The sequence below is a fragment of the Coenobita brevimanus genome, chromosome 70 (assembly GCF_032717465.1).
Source record: "Coenobita brevimanus isolate Jiangsu-jjx chromosome 70, ASM3271746v2, whole genome shotgun sequence".
NCBI lineage: Eukaryota > Metazoa > Arthropoda > Malacostraca > Decapoda > Coenobitidae > Coenobita > Coenobita brevimanus.
This window is the reverse complement of record NC_137023.1, coordinates 44,906,305-44,926,834: the sequence shown is the minus strand read 5'-3', so window position 1 is coordinate 44,926,834 and position 20,530 is coordinate 44,906,305. Positions and strand designations below refer to the sequence as shown.

At 39.9% G+C, this 20,530-nt stretch overlaps 1 protein-coding gene across 1 annotated transcript in view; it reads right to left on the bottom strand.

Annotated features, from left to right (window-relative positions):
* Window positions 1–19,939: 19,939 nt before the first annotated feature.
* Window positions 19,940–20,530, bottom strand: part of LOC145406439 (sestrin-2-like) — a 34,392-nt gene continuing 33,801 nt past the window's right edge. Inside the window, exon 9 of the mRNA XM_080277595.1 lies at window positions 19,940–20,128. Coding sequence (XP_080133721.1) covers window positions 20,042–20,128 — 87 coding nt within the window. The 3' untranslated portion in view covers window positions 19,940–20,041. The remainder of the gene's footprint in view (window positions 20,129–20,530) is intronic.

Genomic DNA, 20,530 nt, shown 5'->3' with positions numbered 1-20,530 from the left:
CCTGCACTTGGCTAACGATTACAAAGTAAACCAGCAATGAAATTCAGAAAACACTGAGGACAGTTTCATTCAGTTTTTAAAAGCACAGTGAGGTTTAACTTCATGGCTCGCTGAAATAGTCACCTTATTTCCACCAAAATAATTGTGAGGGTTAACCTCTTCAACTACAAGACATCAACTACAGGACATCCTATATATATATATATATATATATATATATATATATATATATTGTAATGCTAGGTGTTTTAGGGTCGGCTTCCCGTCCCTCTAACGCCTAGTATGTAGCTGGGTTCTCTTTCTAGACCGGAGCTTAGACAAATAAACAAGAGGCAGGAAACAAAAACTCAAGGCAACAACCGTACATGTGTACTGCTAAATTCTACAGTGGAACGGGAAGATGTCATAACTACAGTTATGCTGAACAATTATAATTTAAAGGCTTAGATAATGAGTGTTAGTATCGCACAGGATACTGTTTAGGACTAGATCGGGTAAGGTGAATAGCACTTAGGGCAGTGAAGCTAAAAACTACTATTTGGGAAAGTCTAGGTTCTGTATACTGGTGGAGTTTGTGGCACTATTTTCACTGCTGGCAGGCTAACTGGTTTGTCTGTCGTGTCGTTGATTATTAATCTTACACTAGGGTCTCCGTATGATCTTAATGTGAGGCGGAGTGACTATATATGGTAGCGTGTTCACTTGAGACAGACCCTTATTTCACTGCCTTGCCGTGTTCACTGTTTCACCGTTATCTTACATATTCCACCTCTCTTTTATATTATTACTGATGCTTTCTCACTGACTTTCCATATTCTGAAAACTCACTGTTCTGCCCTTATTTCACTGCGTCACGGACACTGTGCTTTCACCGTCACTCACTTTTGGGACTGGGCGTACTGGCGGCGGGAATGGCTCCGCCTCACTACTGATGGGGCTGAGCTCCGCCAGGGGCCTCCATATTCAGGGGCCACGGGATCACGCGTAGGGGCGTCCTCTCTCGTCCAGGGCTGCTGGTGGCAAAGGGTCCTGCACTTGCAGGGCTTGGGGCAGGAGTCTTGCCCTTAGGGCTGGGGCCGAACAGCTGCCTGAACCTCTTGCTCAGGCGCCTGACGGAGAAGATCTCTGGCGTCGGGGTGAAGGGATGTCCCTCCCGGGGGTCCTGGGGGCAGTCCGGAGGTCCCGGGGGCTGCGGTCTCTGGTGGTTGGGGACGCCGTCAGGAGTGGGCTGCGGCGTCGGCCTCCGTCAGGGTCCGTCAGGCAGGTCCTCCCAGGAACCGGCTGTAGTGAGAAGAGCCCAGTGGTAGTTACAGGGCCTCTCCAATACTCCTACGGGGTCGGGTCTCCCTCTGGGTCGTAGGTTGGTGGGCAGGAGTCAGCACCTGACGGAGGAGCAGCTACCGGCCATCTCCTGCTGTAGGGCCCAGCTACTGGCCGTGGCCTTCTAGGGACGCGGCTACCGGCCGTCACTAAGGTCCGGCTACTGGCCATGGCCTGGGGGAGGGAGCGGCTACAGGCCGACTCAAGGGCACCTTCGGAGCGGCTACTGGCCGTCTCCTGACAAAAGCGGGTGCGGCTACCAGCCGTCTCCTCGTTACCTCTGGAGCGGCTGCAGGCCATCTCCTGTAGGAGGGTCAAGCGGCTACAGGCCATCTCTCGAGGGGCACCTTCAAAGCAGCTTCTGGCCATCTCCTGATGAAGGCGGGTGCGGCTACCAGCCATCTCCTCGTTACCCCCAGAGTGGCTGCAGACCATCTCCTGTAGGAGGGTTGAGCAGCTACAGGTAGTCTCTCGAGGGGCACCTTCAGAGCAGCTACCGGCCGTCTCCTCGTTACCTTCGGAATGGCTGCAGGCCGTCTCCTGTAGGAGGGTCGAGCGGCTACCAACCATCTCCTGATGAAGGCGGGAGCGGCTACTGGCCATCTCCTCATTACCTCTGGAGCGGCTGCAGGCCGTCTCCTGTAGGAGGGTTGAGCGGCTACCGGCCGTCTCAGGGGTGCTGACTGGAGCTAGAGTAATAGCTCCACCCCGTGGTTGTCGGTGGTCGGCTCGCCCGGAAGGTAGTCTCGCTTTCCTGCTGTGGTGACGGCGGGCGAGCTCCGGGTCATAGGGTCGCTCGGCCCGGGCAGACTTATGTACCTGTCACCCGGAGTCCAGTCGTGCTGTATTTGCTCCCCTGTAGGCTCCTTCTGGGGGTGCTGGGGTAGGGGGGTTTTTCAAGAATACTCCCCCAGTATCCCTGCTTGTCGTAAAAGGCGACTAAAAGGGTTGGCGGAGGGTTAGTGCCCCTCCCCGGAAAACAACTAACTAAAAAAACAAACAAGAAGCCTCGGACAAGGACTGACCAAACGTTGACGACCCAGGACCGGACAAAGGACTTGGTAATGTGTACATGGAATGTAAGAGGAGCGAATGATGAAGTGAAAGAGAGAGAGATTGTCCAGGTGCTTGAGGATGCGAAAGTGGATGTATGTGGAATAACTGAAACAAAATGGAGAGGAGAAAGTGTGAGGGAATGGGAGTATGGATGGGGTATATGTGCAGGAGTAGATGAGAATGAGAGGGCAAAGGAAGGAGTGTGTATAGTTGTGAGTAAAAGATGGAAGAAGAGCATAAGACAGTATGGATCAGTTGGGTCAAGGATTGTGTGGGTAAAGCTGAAAGTTGGAATACAAATGTGGGCGATTGTGTGTGTGTATGCGCCAACGCAAGATAGTGCTAGAAGAGTGAGAGAAGAGTTCTGGACAAATGTGGAAGTGTGCATGGAAAAGTTTGGAAGGAATGAGAGAGTGTTTTTGATTGGTGATATGAATGGTAAAGTTGGTAATGTGAAGGTGGATGGAATAGTTGGTGAGTGGGGTGTGCCTGCTGAGGTAGATGAGAATGGGAGTGCAAGTTAGTGGACATTTGTGCTGGGAGGGGGGTTGGTAATAGCCAATACCCTCTTCAGGCATAAAATGATCCACAGGTATACATGGCGAGTGATGAGAAGGTGGGTGGTGAACTGAATGAAAGGAAGGCAATGATTGATTATGTGTGTGTGGATGAAAGGATGCGAAGATGTGTAAAGGATGCAAGAGTGTATAGAGGTTGGGGGAGTGGACTTTCTGACCACTACTTGGTCGTGGCCAGAATTAGGATGCAAGTAAGATGGAGGAATAGAAGAAGGGAAAGACGAGAGGAAGGAGTAGTTGCAAGGAGAGTGGAAAGGTTAGAAGAGGATGAGAAAAAGGCAGAGTATAAGAGAGAAGTGGAGGGACGATTGGGCAAATATGAATTGGAGCAGATGGGAGACGTGGAAGGTGTGTGTAAGATATTTACAGAAGAAATATATGCAGCATGTGATGTGGTGTGTGGAAGGAAGAGAAGACGGAGGGGGGTGCAAGGAACAGCGTGGTGGACTGAAGAGGTGAAACAGGCAGTGGCACAAAAGAAGAATGCATACAATGAATGGATGAGAAATAGGGGCGTGGAAGAAGTTGAGAGGCGGAAGAGAGAGAGTTATATGTGGAAAGGAAGAGAGAGGTGAAAAGATTAGTAAGAGAGAGTAAGAAGAGAGTGGATGAGGAATTTGGAAGGAATTTGAGTAAAGTGGAGGGACTGTAAGAAAATGTTCTGGAGAGAAGTGAAAAGAGTAAGACAGGGTGGAAGTGAAGTTAGCAGGGGAGTGAAAGATAAAAATGGTAGATTACTAGTGGAGAAGGGAGAAAAAGTGAGCAGATGGAGAGAACACTTTAAGGAATTGTTGAACGTAGAGGATGGAAGTAATGCGAGTATAAGTGGCTGGGGAATGGCTGGGAGAACTAGGGAGGTGAGAAGACAGGAAGAAATCAGTAGGATAGAAGTTGTGGAAGCAATGAAGAAAGTTAAATCGGGGAAAGCCCCAGGAATTGATGGAGTGTGTGGTGAAATGCTGAAGCATGGGGGAGAGATAGTAGTAGAATGGATGTGGAAGATGTGCAGATTGGCCTGGGAGGAAGGTAGAGTCCCGGAGGATTGGAAGTCAGGTATAATTATTCCCTTGTACAAAGGAAAAGGGGAAAAAGAAGTGTGTGGTAATCATAGGGGCATTTGTCTTCTTAGTATAATAGGAAAAGTGTATGGTAGGATACTTATAGACAGAGTTAGAGAAAGAACAGAGGAATTAGTTGAGAAGAACAGGGAGGCTTTAGGAAGGGAAGAGGTTGTGTAGAGCAGATATTCATTCTTAGATCTTTAGTGGAAAAGTTTCTAGAGAAGGGAAAGAAGTTGTATGCGGCTTTCATGGATTTGGAGAAAGCATATGACAGGGTGGATAGACAAGGATTGTGGAAAGTGTTAAGAATATATGGAGTAGATGGGAAGTTGTTGAATGCTGTGAAGAGTATGTACGATGGTGCGAAGGCTGCAGTGCGTGTGGATGGTGAACTAAGTGAATTTTTCTCTTTGAAAGTTGGTTTGAAACAGGGATGTGTCATGTCTCCATGGTTGTTCAATCTGTACATGGATGGGGTAATAAAAGAGGTACAAGGTAGGGTAGTGGATATTGGAGTGGCCCTGGTGAGAGAGGATAGTGTTTGGAAACTCCCTGTACTGTTGTTTGCAGATGATACTGTGTTGTTGAGTGAAGACGAAGGGGAGCTGCAAGGCTTGGTGGATGAGTTTGGGAGAGTGTGTAAGAAACGGAACCTAAAGGTGAATGTAGGGAAGAGTAAAGTGATGGTCTTTGAGAGAGGTGAAGTCAGTGAATGTACTGCGAGGTTGGATGGTGAGGAATTGGAAAATGTGAGTACGTTTAAGTATTTGGGTAGTGTGATGAGTAAGGATGGAGGTTTGGAGGGTGAAGTGCTTGAAAGGGTACAGCAGGGAAGAAAGGTTGCTGGTTCCTTGAAAGCAGTGATAAGAAACAGGGAAGTGAGCATGGAAGTAAAAAAGTTACTACATGACAGTATTGTGATACCAACTCTAACATACGGAAGTGAAGCTTGGACATTGTTGGAAGGACACAAGTCAAGAGTGAGAGCAGTGGAAATGAGTTATTTAAGAGGAGCCTGTGAAGTCACGTGGAGAGGCTGACGAATGAGGATATAAAGGAGCGTTGTGGTGTGGATGTGGATGTGATAGGAAGCGTTGTGAGGAACACACTGAGGTGGTTTGGCCATGTGGAGAGGATGGAGGGTGAAAGACTGACGAAGAGAGTGTATATGAGTAAGGTGGAGGGTGGAAGAGGGAGGGGGAGACCGAGGATGAGATGGAGGGATGGGGTGGAGAGGTATATGAGAGAGGGGGGTGTGAGTTGGGAGCAGGGCAGTGAAATGGTGGGGGACAGGGCGACTTGGAGGCGATTTGTTTGTGGCCACCCCAAACGGGATTGAGGCGTCTGGCAATAGATATATATATATATATATATATATATATATATATATATATATATATATATATATATATATATATATATATATAATTCTTGCACTACACAGTTTTATTTAGTGTAGAATAGCACCTTAGCAATGAAAGGACTAATGAAGGCTAAATCTAACTTCTCCAATTTGAAAAGTCTCTGCTAAACTGAATGAAAATCTCAGAAACAAGAATGTAATATGAACTACACCATCAGAGTTAAGTGGTGAAAGAGGGTAAGGTATTCATAACAGGTATTTGTAGACCAACCATGCAAAAAAGGATCTTAAGTCAGTACCACTAATTTATGTCAGTTTAGCTTTATGTAGCTCGGATTGCCACCACCGGCAGGGTAGGGCTGGCGGCACAGGGTCCTCCTGGTCGCTATCAAGCGACTGTGTCAACTGCCAACAGCAACTGTTGCAAACAGTTCATACTCGTCAGCGGAGAAGCGCAGGTTCTGTCCTATACTTCGAATTCAGTTCACATTTTTCTTCAGTCAGCATCTCCTCTGGCCCTGTTCCTCACAGAGCCCCAAATTTCTCCTTCTACTGAGATATCCCCATTTTGTTTTCTTGGTTACCGTCTCCTTAAGACCTTCCGTAACAAGGATGGCACCTGATGACTGATGTTATACCAAATCTGAACTTCCAGTTGAAAATGTTTTGAACTTCACTTCAACTAAATTTGATTATTCGCTGTATAAACTAAATTATGTGCATATTACCAGATATTATATCTGTGTAGTCTATCGCCTCCCCCAATGCTTCTTTAGAACCCATGGTATTTGACTCCATATCCACACAGTTGACTAACCTTAACCTTACCCCTAGCGCTGAAATTACCATTTTGGGTGATTTTAGCGTACATAGTGTGGCATGGTTATCACATTCTGCCAGGACGAGTGCGACTTGTTTGCAGAATCGTTAAATCTCACGCAGTTGGTAAAGCAGCAAACCAGAATACCAGATCATCCTGACCATAACGCCTATCTTTTGGATCTGTTCCTGACAAATTATCTAGAAGTACTGTCACCACTTCGATCCTCTGACCACAATCTCATCAGAGCCCCAATAGTCTTCCCCAAACCTCCCCGTTCTGAACCTGTCAGGGTGAACTGATGGCACTTTGATTGGGCAGACTGGGATGGATTCAGAAATTATCTTGCTGAGATTCCATGGCAGTATTTTTTCTTTAGTGGCATCAGTTCTACCCAGTCCCACATTTCTGACTTAATACAAGGCTGGTATGAAATTGTTCATACCAAGCCAGCAGTTCACAAAAAGATTGGACACCTCAAAATGGTTTGATTGCAGTTGTGCCAGAGAAACCGCCCAAAATTCATTAGCATATAACTCCTAAAATAAAAGAAAAATGTGAATCACTCAGCCAATTTAAAATTGCTAGAAACCATGCAGAACCAGTAATAAATCTCGCTGAATCAAACTTTCTTCACAACCAAGCATCCAGACCACAAAACAATCCTAATGACAGAATATTCAGGTCAACACTCAGTTCTTTCAGTAACAACTCTAACAAGTCATCATCCATTCCCCCTCTAAAATCTTCAGACTGTAACTTTACAAACAAGAAGCGGTGCCGGGCACAGCAAACCCGTCCCCGGCAGTCATTTTAGTGCTGACGTATAAACAACAGGATATCTCACATCAAATTTGGAGTAAATCGGGTGAAAATTGACGATTTTATGCCCATTTGAAACTTTAGGCCTGACCCACCTGACATTGTCCCCCTCCACCGCTAACCTGAGGTGACCCCCCTGATGTAATGAGGCATGTTATAGGATGCAGATTTGAAAGATGTACTTTCAGGTTTTGGTTTCATGTCGATATGACGGATTTGAAAGGAGTTAGAGCAGTAAACGATTTTTACATATTACATTTTTTGGGCCTTCAGCCTCGGCCTTGACCCAATTTGGCCCAAAATATAATCAGGTGATCAAAAGACCATAGCCCATCATTCCTGTAATTATAGTCAAAATCGCACCCGTAGTTTTCACGTAAAGTTGTTATCAAACAGACAGACAGAATGAAAACAATACCCATCTCCGAGCCCTTCCGGGGCGGGGACGGGTAATGACCCTCGAGGTAAAGCGAATATCCTTGCCAGTATATTTGCCAGAAATTCTACGCTAGAGGAAGTCAGTCAGAACGTTCCAGTACTAGGACTTGACCCTCCCGAAATTGCTCCACTAAAAATACAGACCAGATACGTAATATCCATCGTAGACAATTGACCAACCAGTAAAGCTTCAGGCCCAGATGGAATTCCTTCAATTGTTTTGAAAATGCTCCTCAGAACCTGCTTCTGTTCCAGCTAAATTTTTCAGACAATGCATACATACATCTTCGTTCCATAATTCTTCGAAAAAAGCCAATATTTACCCAATTCCGAAGAAAGGAAGTTTCTCTGACCCCAATGATTACAGACCTATAGCTATCACGTCTCTTGGTAAAAATTATATGAAATTGTAATGAATAAGCTCATAGTTAAACGTTGTGAATCCAGCAACTTAATTATTGATAGACAGTATGGTTTTCACCACGAAAGTTCCACCATTGATATAACAGAAAATCTCATGCAGTAGCCCTTGATATTTCTTAACCTTTTGACAGAGTGTGGCACCGTTCTCTGGAATCCAAACTCCCTTGCTATGGACAAAAATACTGTAATTTGTTCCTCTGATTTCCTCTTATCTCAGCGACAGAAAGATAAAAGTTGATGATGTTAACACCGGCTGATCAGTTCTGGCTCCAACTCTGTTCCTAATTCATATTAATTATCTCTTATCTCTCACCCATAATCCCATCCATTAATATGAATATGATTCAACACTTCACAGTTCATTCACACTTAAATTCTCTAACTCACAACTCAATACAGCCATCTTCATTAATCAAGACTTATCTAGGATCACAGAATGGGGACAATATAACTTTGTCTCATTTAATGTTAGTAAAACCAAATACATATGCAACTTAGTAATAGACAGATATTGCCAGTTTCCTGTATTACCTTCAATGCTACTAATATCTCCGAAAGTATTGAAATTCTCGGTGTTTCATTTAACAGTGCTTTCAGCTGGACCTCTCATGTCAGTTTACTTGCTAAAACTGCCTCAAAGAAACATGGATTATTATATTGTACAGAGTTCGTAACTTCTTCACTTACGAGCAGTTAGCTGTACTTTAGTTTGAAAAAGTCATGTTCACACTCGGCTGGAATATTACTCACCCTTGTGGAATGGATGTGGAGAGGTTGCACTAAAACAACTAGGCTTAGAACAAAGCTGTTAGAATTATTAATGCCCCTGCTGTTACAAATAAACTACCTCCCCTACAGGTAAGAAGGAATGTTGCCTCCCTTGCATTATTTTGCAGATACTTTTGTGGCAAATGCTCAAACGAAGTTTCATCCTTGGTGCCCCCTCTCCACGCCTTCTACACTGGCAAATGGTAGCGCTTATGACTGGAATGTCGCACTGCCATACTGCAGAACTTCCGTCTGTCAGCCTATCAGAAATCTTTTATTCCTCGCGCTGCATCTCTTTGGAACTCACTTCCCCAGAGTTGTTTCCCCCCAAACTTCAGCCTACGGCTGTTCAAGTCCAACTGTTACTTTTTTATGAATGGAAGACACCAGTAATCTGGTGCATGGATTTTTTTTTTTTTTTTTTTCCCCTTTGTTTAAAAAAAAAAAAAAGAAGTAATGTTTCCTTTCTGGCCATCCCTGCCCTGCATGTTCATTTAACCTATAACCTTAGTTCAAGTGGCCACCCCAAGGGTTACTCTGAAGTTTCAGTAGTGTAATAGTGTCATTTAATTTTGCTATCGTTTATAGACACCTTAATTCCACAAGGGTGACCACAAACAAATCACCTCTGCCATTTGGTTGGGAGAAATGGAGTTCCTCCGAGCTAAGCCCTGTATTGGACTATATAGCCCCGCTAGGGTTACAGGAGGGAGCTACCCCTCCCGGCACGGCAGCCCGGGCGAGGCTCGAACTTGCAATCCCCCGATTACAAGTCCAGCGCTCTACCATTGTGCTACCGCGCCCCCCTGCCATGTGGTTGGCTTTGTTGTATTTTTAGTTTCTTGTTTTATGGGGCACGATCCTAGCCCTCCACCAACCCACATTGCTGATATGTAGGGAACTAAAAAAATAGTGATTTAGTTATGTAGCTATCACCCAGCATAGTAAACGATTTCTTGGCATACAGGAAATCATTTGGCTTGACATTCATTGCAGAGTCACCTAATGGCAGCCCTACATCAAGTCAGCGGATGATGGGCATCCCCCAGTCACCTTAATGCACTCTCTTGCCACCAGAGTTTGTTCCAGAATGGTGAAATGAATCTTTCTCCATGTACTTCCCATCTCCTCTTATGTACTGTATATCGCATGTTATGTTGCTGCATTCGTCAGCAGTTTCATTTCTGCAGTTGCATATTCTAGCAATTCTCTAATCCCACCACAACCTACTACAGTATATTACTCATGAAAGCCTTCAGTGACAGTATTTGTCACCAGCCTGATGCAGTTATCTTCAAGATATATGCAATGCCATAAGCCATAAGCACTTAAACATTATCAGAAGGAAGCGGCAATTTTTGATGGTATATATCACTTTGATCATTAATAATATCATTAGCATCTGTAAAGTTGACATAAAGATGCTTTCACAAATGTTCAGGGCAGTGGTGCTTGCAACAACTTTTCAGTTACTGTACATTTCTTGCATTTTGTTTACTCATGTCATTAATAATTTTCTTTAACTTTTTTTTTTACATCGTAAGCTGATAAAACAATTTTGCAGGAGAAGGAATGAAACCAAAATGACAGCCATACTGTAAAATTAGAGTGGATTGTCTTTCTAACTCTGCCTGGCTAGTACACCAGGTCTCACCTAAGGTATTTAAAATCATCCGGCAGTAGTAATAATTATTTAAACATATTAATCACACTGAAAAAGTTGGTGTCAGTTTCATGTACTCTGAATCATACACACATCATCCTTATCATAACCAGTTTCCTGTTATGTCTGAGGTGAAGAAAAAATAAGGGTAAGGCATTTTATCTCTTCTGAAACATGAATCAGAAGAAAAAAAATAGCACTAGCCCCAGACTTCCCTATCCTGTATCACAGGAGTTATAAGGATGCTTTCCAAATATGGGATCTTGAAGCAACCAAATCTCCAATGCAAATGTAGGGAGAGGATTTGAATTCCAAACCCTACTCCCACTTTTATTGGTGCGTACCCATACAGTATACAGTAAACCCTGTATATATTGTAATGAACTAAATTAAATGAGGGAATTGGAGTTGTTAAACCTAAAACTTGCATTAAATGCAATGTTTGATATATCAGTTACAAGCCCTGGTTTGATATACATTATGGTGCCCTAAGTGTTCACATATGATATTTTAATTTTATGTGGGCTCAGTATGATAGAGTACAACTTAAGCCAAACTGTTACTTGGTCAGTTGGCTGGTCAGTTGGTTGCTTGTGTCTGCCATATATACCAGACCTTTGGGTAGTTGAAAGAGTTTATTAGAGCTGAAAATAGGTAAGTCAAATTTTGTTCTCAAGAGGGTTTGCTCTACTGTAGATAGCATCTTATACAATATATGCCATACTGTTTACTGTACAATACTGTACTTAAACTTTATATTAGCTTCAGCCATAATACTTTTTCTCATAATTTTTACATATGCAATGCAGAAATGGAGAATGAAAGATAAGGGATCTTCAAAATGTATTACAGTACACTGTACTAATGAACACACTTAATATACAAATTTCAAATACAGCAGATATTTAGGTCATCATCGGATAGGGCCTTTGGCAGTTTAATTGGTCGGAACTAAATAGTTAGTGCAATCTCCCACATCCTACAGACTTTAAATTGTTGTGTGCACAAGAAACTTATAGTGTTGTTAAGGTGTATTAAGATATGTGAGTACAGTATAAAACTTTAAGGTTACAGTTCACAGTTAGCTTGTACTAGTGATGAGTGCCCATGACAAGTCAGATTCACTCAGATCTAATGGTGCATCAAGGTTAGTATTAAAAGGGATTAAATCTCTTTTAAAGTTAAATCATAAACATTTCTTTGCATTTGATCCAGGCTATCAACAATTTGGCAACATACTGTAAGCAGTATATTGTACAGAATACTGTAGTTACCAGTGAAGGAGCACAATACCCACCAATTTGTTTCCCTCAGTGCAAAAATTAAATGATGTGCACACTTGATCAAAAAAGTATCAGTGTTTACTTAGCACAAATTAATCCAACACCACAGATGATGGTTAGTACAAAATGCTATTGATTTTTACCCAGTGTGGTAAACCAGCTATCATGAGGATATCATAATTATAGTGTGTGCTCATGATATTTCCTAGTTTGTATTGTCATCATATGGACGTTCAGATGATGACTTTAATCTTCCTGGAACATCAGGAGCTGCAATGGTCATTTTGGATATCAGCAGACCCCTCCTATCTGATACCTTTTTGATCATATGGATAATAACAGACTGAAATATAACTGCAACCCAAGTCCCTCTCTTTTTGTGCTCCCATGAAATACAGTGTGATGGCTTTTTGTCATTTATCAAAAAAGTGATTCAGCATAGGCCTACCTACTCCAGTTAATTCCTAAAATTTTCCTTTTGAAATAAGACACATATAGATCCAGTGTCATAAACAACAGTTTACAATAAGCACTGTCATACCTGTGTCTGTACATGACTATACAATACTGTACAGCATTCTGTTTTTGTGAAAATAAAGATACCAAAAGTGTTTTATGCAACAAATGAGCCACTTACCTCTGCTTGCTGAAACTTTACAATGATGATTGTACAGTATAACTAAAGTTGATTTTTCAGTCCAGCTTTAGTAACACTAGAAATTGAATTACCATGTATTAACTGCATCTCTGAAATAGATTTTTTTTAAATTGAAGTCTAAGTAATCTGCATTTTTCCCAGAAAAAACAAATACAGTAATTGACAGTATTAACCCATCACACATGTCAGTTGTAACCCAGAACCTGTTTCACAGCTGCCCTGCTGGTATTTGTATGAAGTGGCTGTTTATTTTTTCTCTTTTTTTTTTTCTCCATGAAGCACCATTTTTCTCACCAAAGATTTATTCTGTAAGTATTGCATTTACATTATGGGCTTTACCACGCTGTATACCCTTTCTTGTTGTAAAGTTAAAAAGGAAATACTAGTGTAACTGCAAAACATCATTAACACCATTACCTGTGTAAGTGTTAAAGAATATAAAATAATCACACTCTGTAGCACAAGATTCCAATGCAAATTTGCTAAACTGATGCTATGTATAAGATGCTGATAACCATGTTCTTTACATTGGTTAAGACTGAATTTTGATACAACTAATAGGTTTACAGTAAACAGCACTGTAATCATGCAGAACTGACTAAATTTCCCATCATTCTTCATATGTAAAGTGTATATTAGAAAAAAAAAAAAAAAATTCCAAGTTTGCAAAAAAGGTATCTTATGTTGTGGTAAGCTGTGCGTCTTATTTGTTATCACCATCATCATTATCTCTGACAAAATGTTCCCTCCCTAGAACAGTCCAAAAGGAAGGGCCATGACTGAACCACCTCCCAGCTAATGCATCATCAGTTACAATGCCCCTCTTACTATCAGCCCTTTTCATCTTCCCACCCTTCTCTCACCAGTGTAATACAGGTAATCCACTCTCTTCTTCTATTCCTCATACTGTATTGACACACGCACGCACGCACGCGCGCACACACACACACACACACACACACACACACACACACACACACACACACACACACACACACACACACACACACACACACACACACACACACACACACACACACACACACACTCTTTTCCGGCTTTGCTCTCTGTCTCACTGTCAATGACTTTGTCACTCTCCCTACTGTGTGAGCATTTCTTGAATATCTCCATCTCATCTCACCATGTTTCATCTTTATTCATCCAGTAGATCTGCATCTCACTCCTATAGCTTATGATGCTTAATGTATAGTAATAAAGCTTTACAGTGTGCATAATAGTGGAAAAATAAAAAGGAAACCTACACATTTCATATAAAAAAGCTATTTTGTAACAGGTTCAGTCATAACATAAATATGTGTGCAAGGGGCTAAACGTTTCATCATCGTCATCATTCAATCACTTCCATAAATAAATAACCAGTAATACAGTACAGTACTCTGCTTACAGTGCTGTGTCATTACTGGCCACAGTATGTTACTGGTATAGACACAGAACAAACAATCCAGTTAGTTGCAGTTGCACATTTTATACATAGGGCAAAAAGCAGAGAATGGTAAAGGCTGCAATGACTGATGACTGAACAATATGGTTTCCAGCCAACGATGATTTAGCAGGGGGAACAGCATCACATATGTGTTTCCTCTTAACCTCGTTAGTCCAGTGACATATTCATTATTTTCTTCAGTCCAGTGACATATTCTTTATTTTCTTCTTCAGTCCAGTGACATATTCATTATTTTCTTCTACAGTCCAGTGATATATTCATTATTTTCTTCTTCAGTCCAGTGGCATATTCATTATTTTCTTCATGCTATGTCTAAATGATTTTATTTACCTTGGGAGAGACTTTTCAAATTAGATGGGTTGTATGTAGTCTTCATTAACCCTTTTACTTCTAGAGGTCTCCAATAAGCTGAAGAAATTCATCTGGTGGTAGCAAAAGAAAAAAGGTCACTGGACTGAAAGGGTTAACATAAATGTACAGTAATCAAGTTTTATGGGCTCTTTAGAAATCTCTAACATTAAGGTTATGTAATACAGTGGAACATGAGAATAAAGGTTCAAAACTTGGTGAAGATTAATAAGATTATCATTCAGTTCTAGGATTCTATAATGAATGATGTGATGTAAGAGATGGGATAGGCCTTTTAAGTTACTGTACACTGTACACTAACATTTTGCTAGTGCCAGACAGCATTAATTATGGAGTAATGATTCACGTGAGAAGTAGAGTACATACATTGTTTAAAAGTGTCTTGGATATGGCTGTCTGTAACTGCAGTGCCTCACATGAATACAGTACATCATGTGAGTATAGAATTCTCAGAAAATTGCTCTTTATATTCAATATATATATTCTGAATATATATGTAGATTTATCTTATATGTATATGTAATATTGTACTAAGCAATACCGTATACCACCTACATTTCTTCACATACAAAGTGTTTCCTAGATTACTGATTCACAAAATTACCATGTAAATAGTGGATCGTTGCATGAACACAATGGTTAACACATATACAATACAGTACCATATCGTGCAATAGCATTATTTCTTTACGATGAATAGGCACAGTAGCTAAAATTACTCATAAATAGTTCATTCAGTAAAACTATGCTCCTGTGTACTGTACTTGGCTCTGTATGATGTAATATGCTGTGAATTAACTGGTGCCCATTGTTTTCTTCACATCATTCAAGTATCATGTAGATTATGTCGTGAATCCTGTGTCTGCTATTTTCTCATAATTACCATTAATATGCAGCATGCTTCGACTCAGTACTTAATAAAGTGCTTGGATATCATTAGCAAAGCAGAACACTGCCTTATCTTCCACACAAGACACAGTTATTTGGGCGTATTTCATTATACATGTAACTGTTGTACAGTACTGCTGTGTTTGCATACCAGTGGAAAACTGCATCCAAACAAAAGTTTCCTGACCACTGATGCCCTTGATGCATCACAATTGTCATTCTAAAGATCTAACATCCATTTAACAACAACTTCTAAACTGGATATGTGAAAGCAGAGGTACCTGTAGTTTTGCTTGTTACTGTATTTTGTATGCATTTTGCCCTTAATGTGCATTCTGGCTGTAATTAAAGGTTCAGTTGATTTCTGTATTCATATATGGAGGGACACCTAACATGCAAAGGAGAATATACTGAGTTATATATATATATACTGTATATATCACAGAGGTAAATAATCCCCTGATATTGGTGTTATTCATAATGAAGAACGTGTTTAGATCAAGGATAACTTCTAGAAAGTAAAGACTTGGTATCATAATCCACCTAAGCAGCAAGCTATGATCTTAACTACCAAGAATTGATTTTTATACACTAAACCAGAAGTATAATTATACACACACAGTTTATCAGTGTCATCATTCATATGTGGGCCTCTTTTTTGTATATGTAAAATTTCATAGAGTACCATATATGTTTTGCACACTTCAGTACGTAATGGCAGAGTGTTAATTACGAACTCCATGAATACATGAGGTACTTTCACATCACTGTGTGCATTTAATGTTTTATTTTTTCCCTTCTTTTATTACCAACAGTGATTATTCTACAAATATTTGAATAGCAGTGTAAGCTGCAACTTCTACGCAGCTTTCTCTTTCAACAGATAAATGGAAACCAACATAATGAACTAAATTTTTAGCTTTCATTATTCCACTGATTTGTACACTGAAAAAATCTTGTCCCTCATTTAAGTGATGAAATACTGAGTATGGCCGGTTTTATGAACACTAGGAATCAAGTCACTTCTAACAACTAAGATTCGTAATAACACTGGCAGTATATTTCAATCACATTTATTCTTTTTATGTAAGTTTTTCCAGCATATTTTGAACACATAACATAGCAGTATATTAACATACTATGATCATAAATCTTGCAGGCAATAAAGGACAGTACAACAGTGCTGCCTGCCTTTTGCCTCCAAAGACACTTGGAGGTGCACAACCCAAAGGGAAATATGGAAAAGCTCAGTAAACATTAATGCCATCATTGGGTTCTTTCCCTTCACTCATAAATCAGACATAATATTCCTATCATGTCATTTTGTTCACAAGCGGTAATACAAGTCACTATCAAGCTAAGTGGCAAAATAGATATATGCTATAACAATAACAAGTCTGCAGAATGATTCATGCATGAATAATGAAATACTGTACTCTGAAGTAGGCAAAATTAGCCAAACCAAATTCCACCAGCTAGACATATTTGCATTAACTTCACACACTATTCTAATGAGACTGCACAGAAAGTACTCTCATTTGAAAAGATGCTCAGATAGGAAGATGTACAGTACAAGTATTTCCAGTACAGTACTTTAAGCACAAGAATATTACACCCTACAGTAGCAGTATCACATTGAGACCACCTTAGCTACACTCACACATATTACAGTACTGACCTATGATGTACAAAAAAATTAGACAACGTCCCTTCCTTTAACATATTATGAAATGCATCAGAGACAGAATGTGCACCTCTTTTACTTCCCTGGCTTAATAAGTTCCTCCTCTTCAGGACTGAATAAAGAATGTAAAGAAAAGGAAGTTCTCTTACATATTTTTGTGCATTCTTTGACCTGGACAGTCAGCTAAAAATTATTAGGGCATGTCTGTCACATTTAAAAGCTTCAAAAAGGCTGTGACATCTTCATCTCATTATAATGAACTTCAAAATTTCTATATACTGAAACAATCTACTGTAGTTTTTGCTGACTGCCCAACAACACTAACAAGATTATCACTGCACACACAAGTTCATTATATGGTATTTTACTGTACAGTCGTAAATTGTAACCTCATTGTTTGTGAGATGCGTTGGTTTCAAATTTCAGCACTGTCCTTAACAGTAGTCATTTGAAACTGCTTATTTCTAAATATGTAAGCTATGAAAATTTTAGTTTTTGTTTGTCACTGTCATGTTCTTGGGTTCTGATTCTGATTACTTAGCAGTGTATTACTTAAATTCATATCAGTCGATTTAGCTCAGCATCACAGATATATATATAAAAAAAAGGTATGTACAAAATATATCTAACCATGTCTCATTTTTGGCTTAAAGAGTCTATAATGCATATGGCATTAGTCTAGTGCAGTGATAAGTCTACTTCTCACTCAGAGCATTGGATAATTTAGTATATTACTGTGGTGTGTGTTGATATCTCTTTATAAACCATCACAAGGGAACACCTTACCCACAAGGAAACTCACTAACGCTGGAACTTTTCTCAGTTATGCCATGTGCACTGTGATTATACTTACTCTGTGATTCCAGTCATGTCATAAGAGTATAATCAGTAACCAGATAAACCATCACTTATACTGTACCTAAATACCATTCAAGCCAAATTACGAATAAGAAGTATAATTCTAATGATCTGTTAACTTTCATCCTTATTTATGTTTTACTTAAAGAGTAGCTTCCGATGTTTTCATTCCTCACACAAGACAAAAACAGATTCTAATCTAGTGCTGGGAAAGTTTACAGTGCAGCTGCTTGTGAGCATACTTAACCCTCTCATGCTCAGGACAGCTCTGGTTTCTTAATCCAGCTAATGCCAAGCCATTTTACTCAGTTAAGAGTGAATCATAGTAGCCTGAGAGTGTTAATACTGTCACCATTAACCCTCTCATGTTCTATTCCAGCTAATGCTTGATGAATTTATTCAGCTGAGTGAGTCATAGTATCCTGAGAGTGTTAACATACAAATACTGCACTGTATTTAGGGTGAAAAAAAAAAAAATAAATAAATAAATAAAAAAGAACTGAACACTGTTCTGCCTCACATGAATATGGAAGATATATAACTGCGAGATTACCATTTCACACAAGTGTATATAAGGCAGTATCTATATAAATATAACTGCAAATAGTGAACATTCAGTATGGCAAACATGTGGTCCATTCCTCACACAGTACAGTACTATGTGAGGGAAAGGAAACTCCACAGGGGTATAATACATCCCATTCCTCATGAAAGAACCATGACTCATCCTCTAAACTTAAATGAAAAATGCAACGTCAGTCCTTCCCACAAGTCCGTAAAGTCAATTTGTACATTTTTTTTACTTCTATATGATATTCCTGAGTTATAGTGGTATATCTTTTACAATATTGCCTTATCTTATATATTCTTACAGTCTACTTCAGTCAGTAATAATACACTACTGTTAATGGAATGATTATGCAAACATGCACTAATAAACTTTGTTTTTGTTTTTTGTTTTTTTTTTTAAATTACAGACGGCATTTTCCTCAGAGGAGTTTCGTCTTAAACACTGAAAGTATCATAATATATCACAATATATAGTTGGGTCTCCCAGTACAAGATGTTAAAAAAAAAAAAAAAGGAAAATAATAGAAAAGCCACAGCATCAGCCAGTTTAAATCTTTCAGAGGGAAAAACCAAAGGTGATTTTTGACTGTTCCTAGTAACACCCACAGCTACAGTACTTATTAATATTACATATTACAGCAGTATCAAGTACAGTATATACTTCACGCAAACTCTGACAGACTTTTGATAACAGAGAGACACTTGTAGTGAGATTTGAGAGTACCCTAGTAATGGTAAGAGGTACACATGTTGTATAGTTTTATCATATGTGGGATGCACTTTCTTAGGTGCATATTTTGTGTTAAATCTAGAACACAGTAAATGGCTGTGTGGTTTTGAATGTACTGAAACGCAGATCACAGAATGTTATTGTTGAAAGACTCCAGATACATGATGCCACCATTAATACTGACAATATAACAACATTAAAATATACCTCTGCATTAAGAATATAATATTTGCCAGTTCTTAGCTCAGGTAGTATAAAAGTTTTTTGCAATATAAGTGGTTAACAAAAAAAGTTACATATATCTCCTCATGTCAGCTCTCTCTTCCTCATACAATAATTTAAGGCTTTACTATGTGTGCTAAACAACAGACCAGGTTTTATAACCACACAGGGCCCTCTTTGAGTACTCTGACAAAAAAAAAAAAAAATTAGATAAACATATGACTAGTTGGTCTGGACAAGCTCTGACCCCTATTGAAATCTAACCTACAAATATTTTATAGTAATAACACTTAACATAATCTTTGTGATGAGATCAGCAACTTTGTAAGTTCATTTTAATGCCGTACAAAGTGAACAATGTTCACTCATTCAAAACAATGACTTTCCTTCCTCAAAACCCCCTGAAATACAAAACTACTGCATAAGCTTTTGCTCAGACTTTTAATGCTTCTTTCAAAACTTCAAGCAGACTTAGGTGGCATCAGTTTTTCTCTAATTAGTCAACAATGTCTGGGTAAAGAGAATCAGGGAGTCCAGCAATATAAGATAACACAGAAAGACTCAACCTGCCCATAACACCCAAGTACTGACAAGAAATCTCCTCACTTTGACCTTTCACAGGCCCTGTGCATGTCAGCATGCTTTGGCATTCTGCTAATGAACATGTGAAACTATATGTAAATAGAAAAGAAACCATGTAGGTCAGTCCTTGAAAAGATAGAGTAATAAATTATAAAAGCATGAATATAACTGGTCTTAATGAAATACATAACAACTCTCAAGTAACAAAACAGGAGAGAGAGAGAGAGAGAGAGAGTGAGAGAGAGAGAGAGAGAGAGAGATTCTCACAAAGCAGCCATGAAACTAATATTAGAGTTGAATGATATAATGGCAATGATACTAAACATAACTGATGACAAGCTACAACAGTCCCTCAGCGGAGGTGTCCAGACTAAAGTATATATCACATGCACGAGGCTTCCGATGGCCCTGGCCTTGGTCTCAACACTGGTGCAGCATGATGGCTCTGAGGGCATACAGTAGCTCTGACTGCAGTCGTGCCTCCATGACCACCACACTTGTCTCCACCTGTAAATTTGCCAGATAAATAAGTATATCAGGTAAGTACTGGTAAGCATATTCCTCAACACAAATTTTACAAAAAAGATCCAGTGAGCAAATAATAACTTTCAGTATACTAATTAGCCACACAATCATCACTCTTAGGCAGGAAACATTCAGCCACGAGTAGTCACTCTGTTATCTTTCTTCTGAGTGAGTACAAAAGAATCAAGAGTTCAAGCTGAAACTCTCACATTGTTATAAATTGTATGACACATCTCTAACTTCTTTTTTCCCAATAACTTCTTACAGCAACTGTTTGGAAATAATTTGCTGGTTTTAGCACTTGCTTTAGCTTCCAGTCCACAGAAAACATCAGCTATACAATGGGCAACTTCAATATGAAGATCCTTCACAAGGAAATATGGT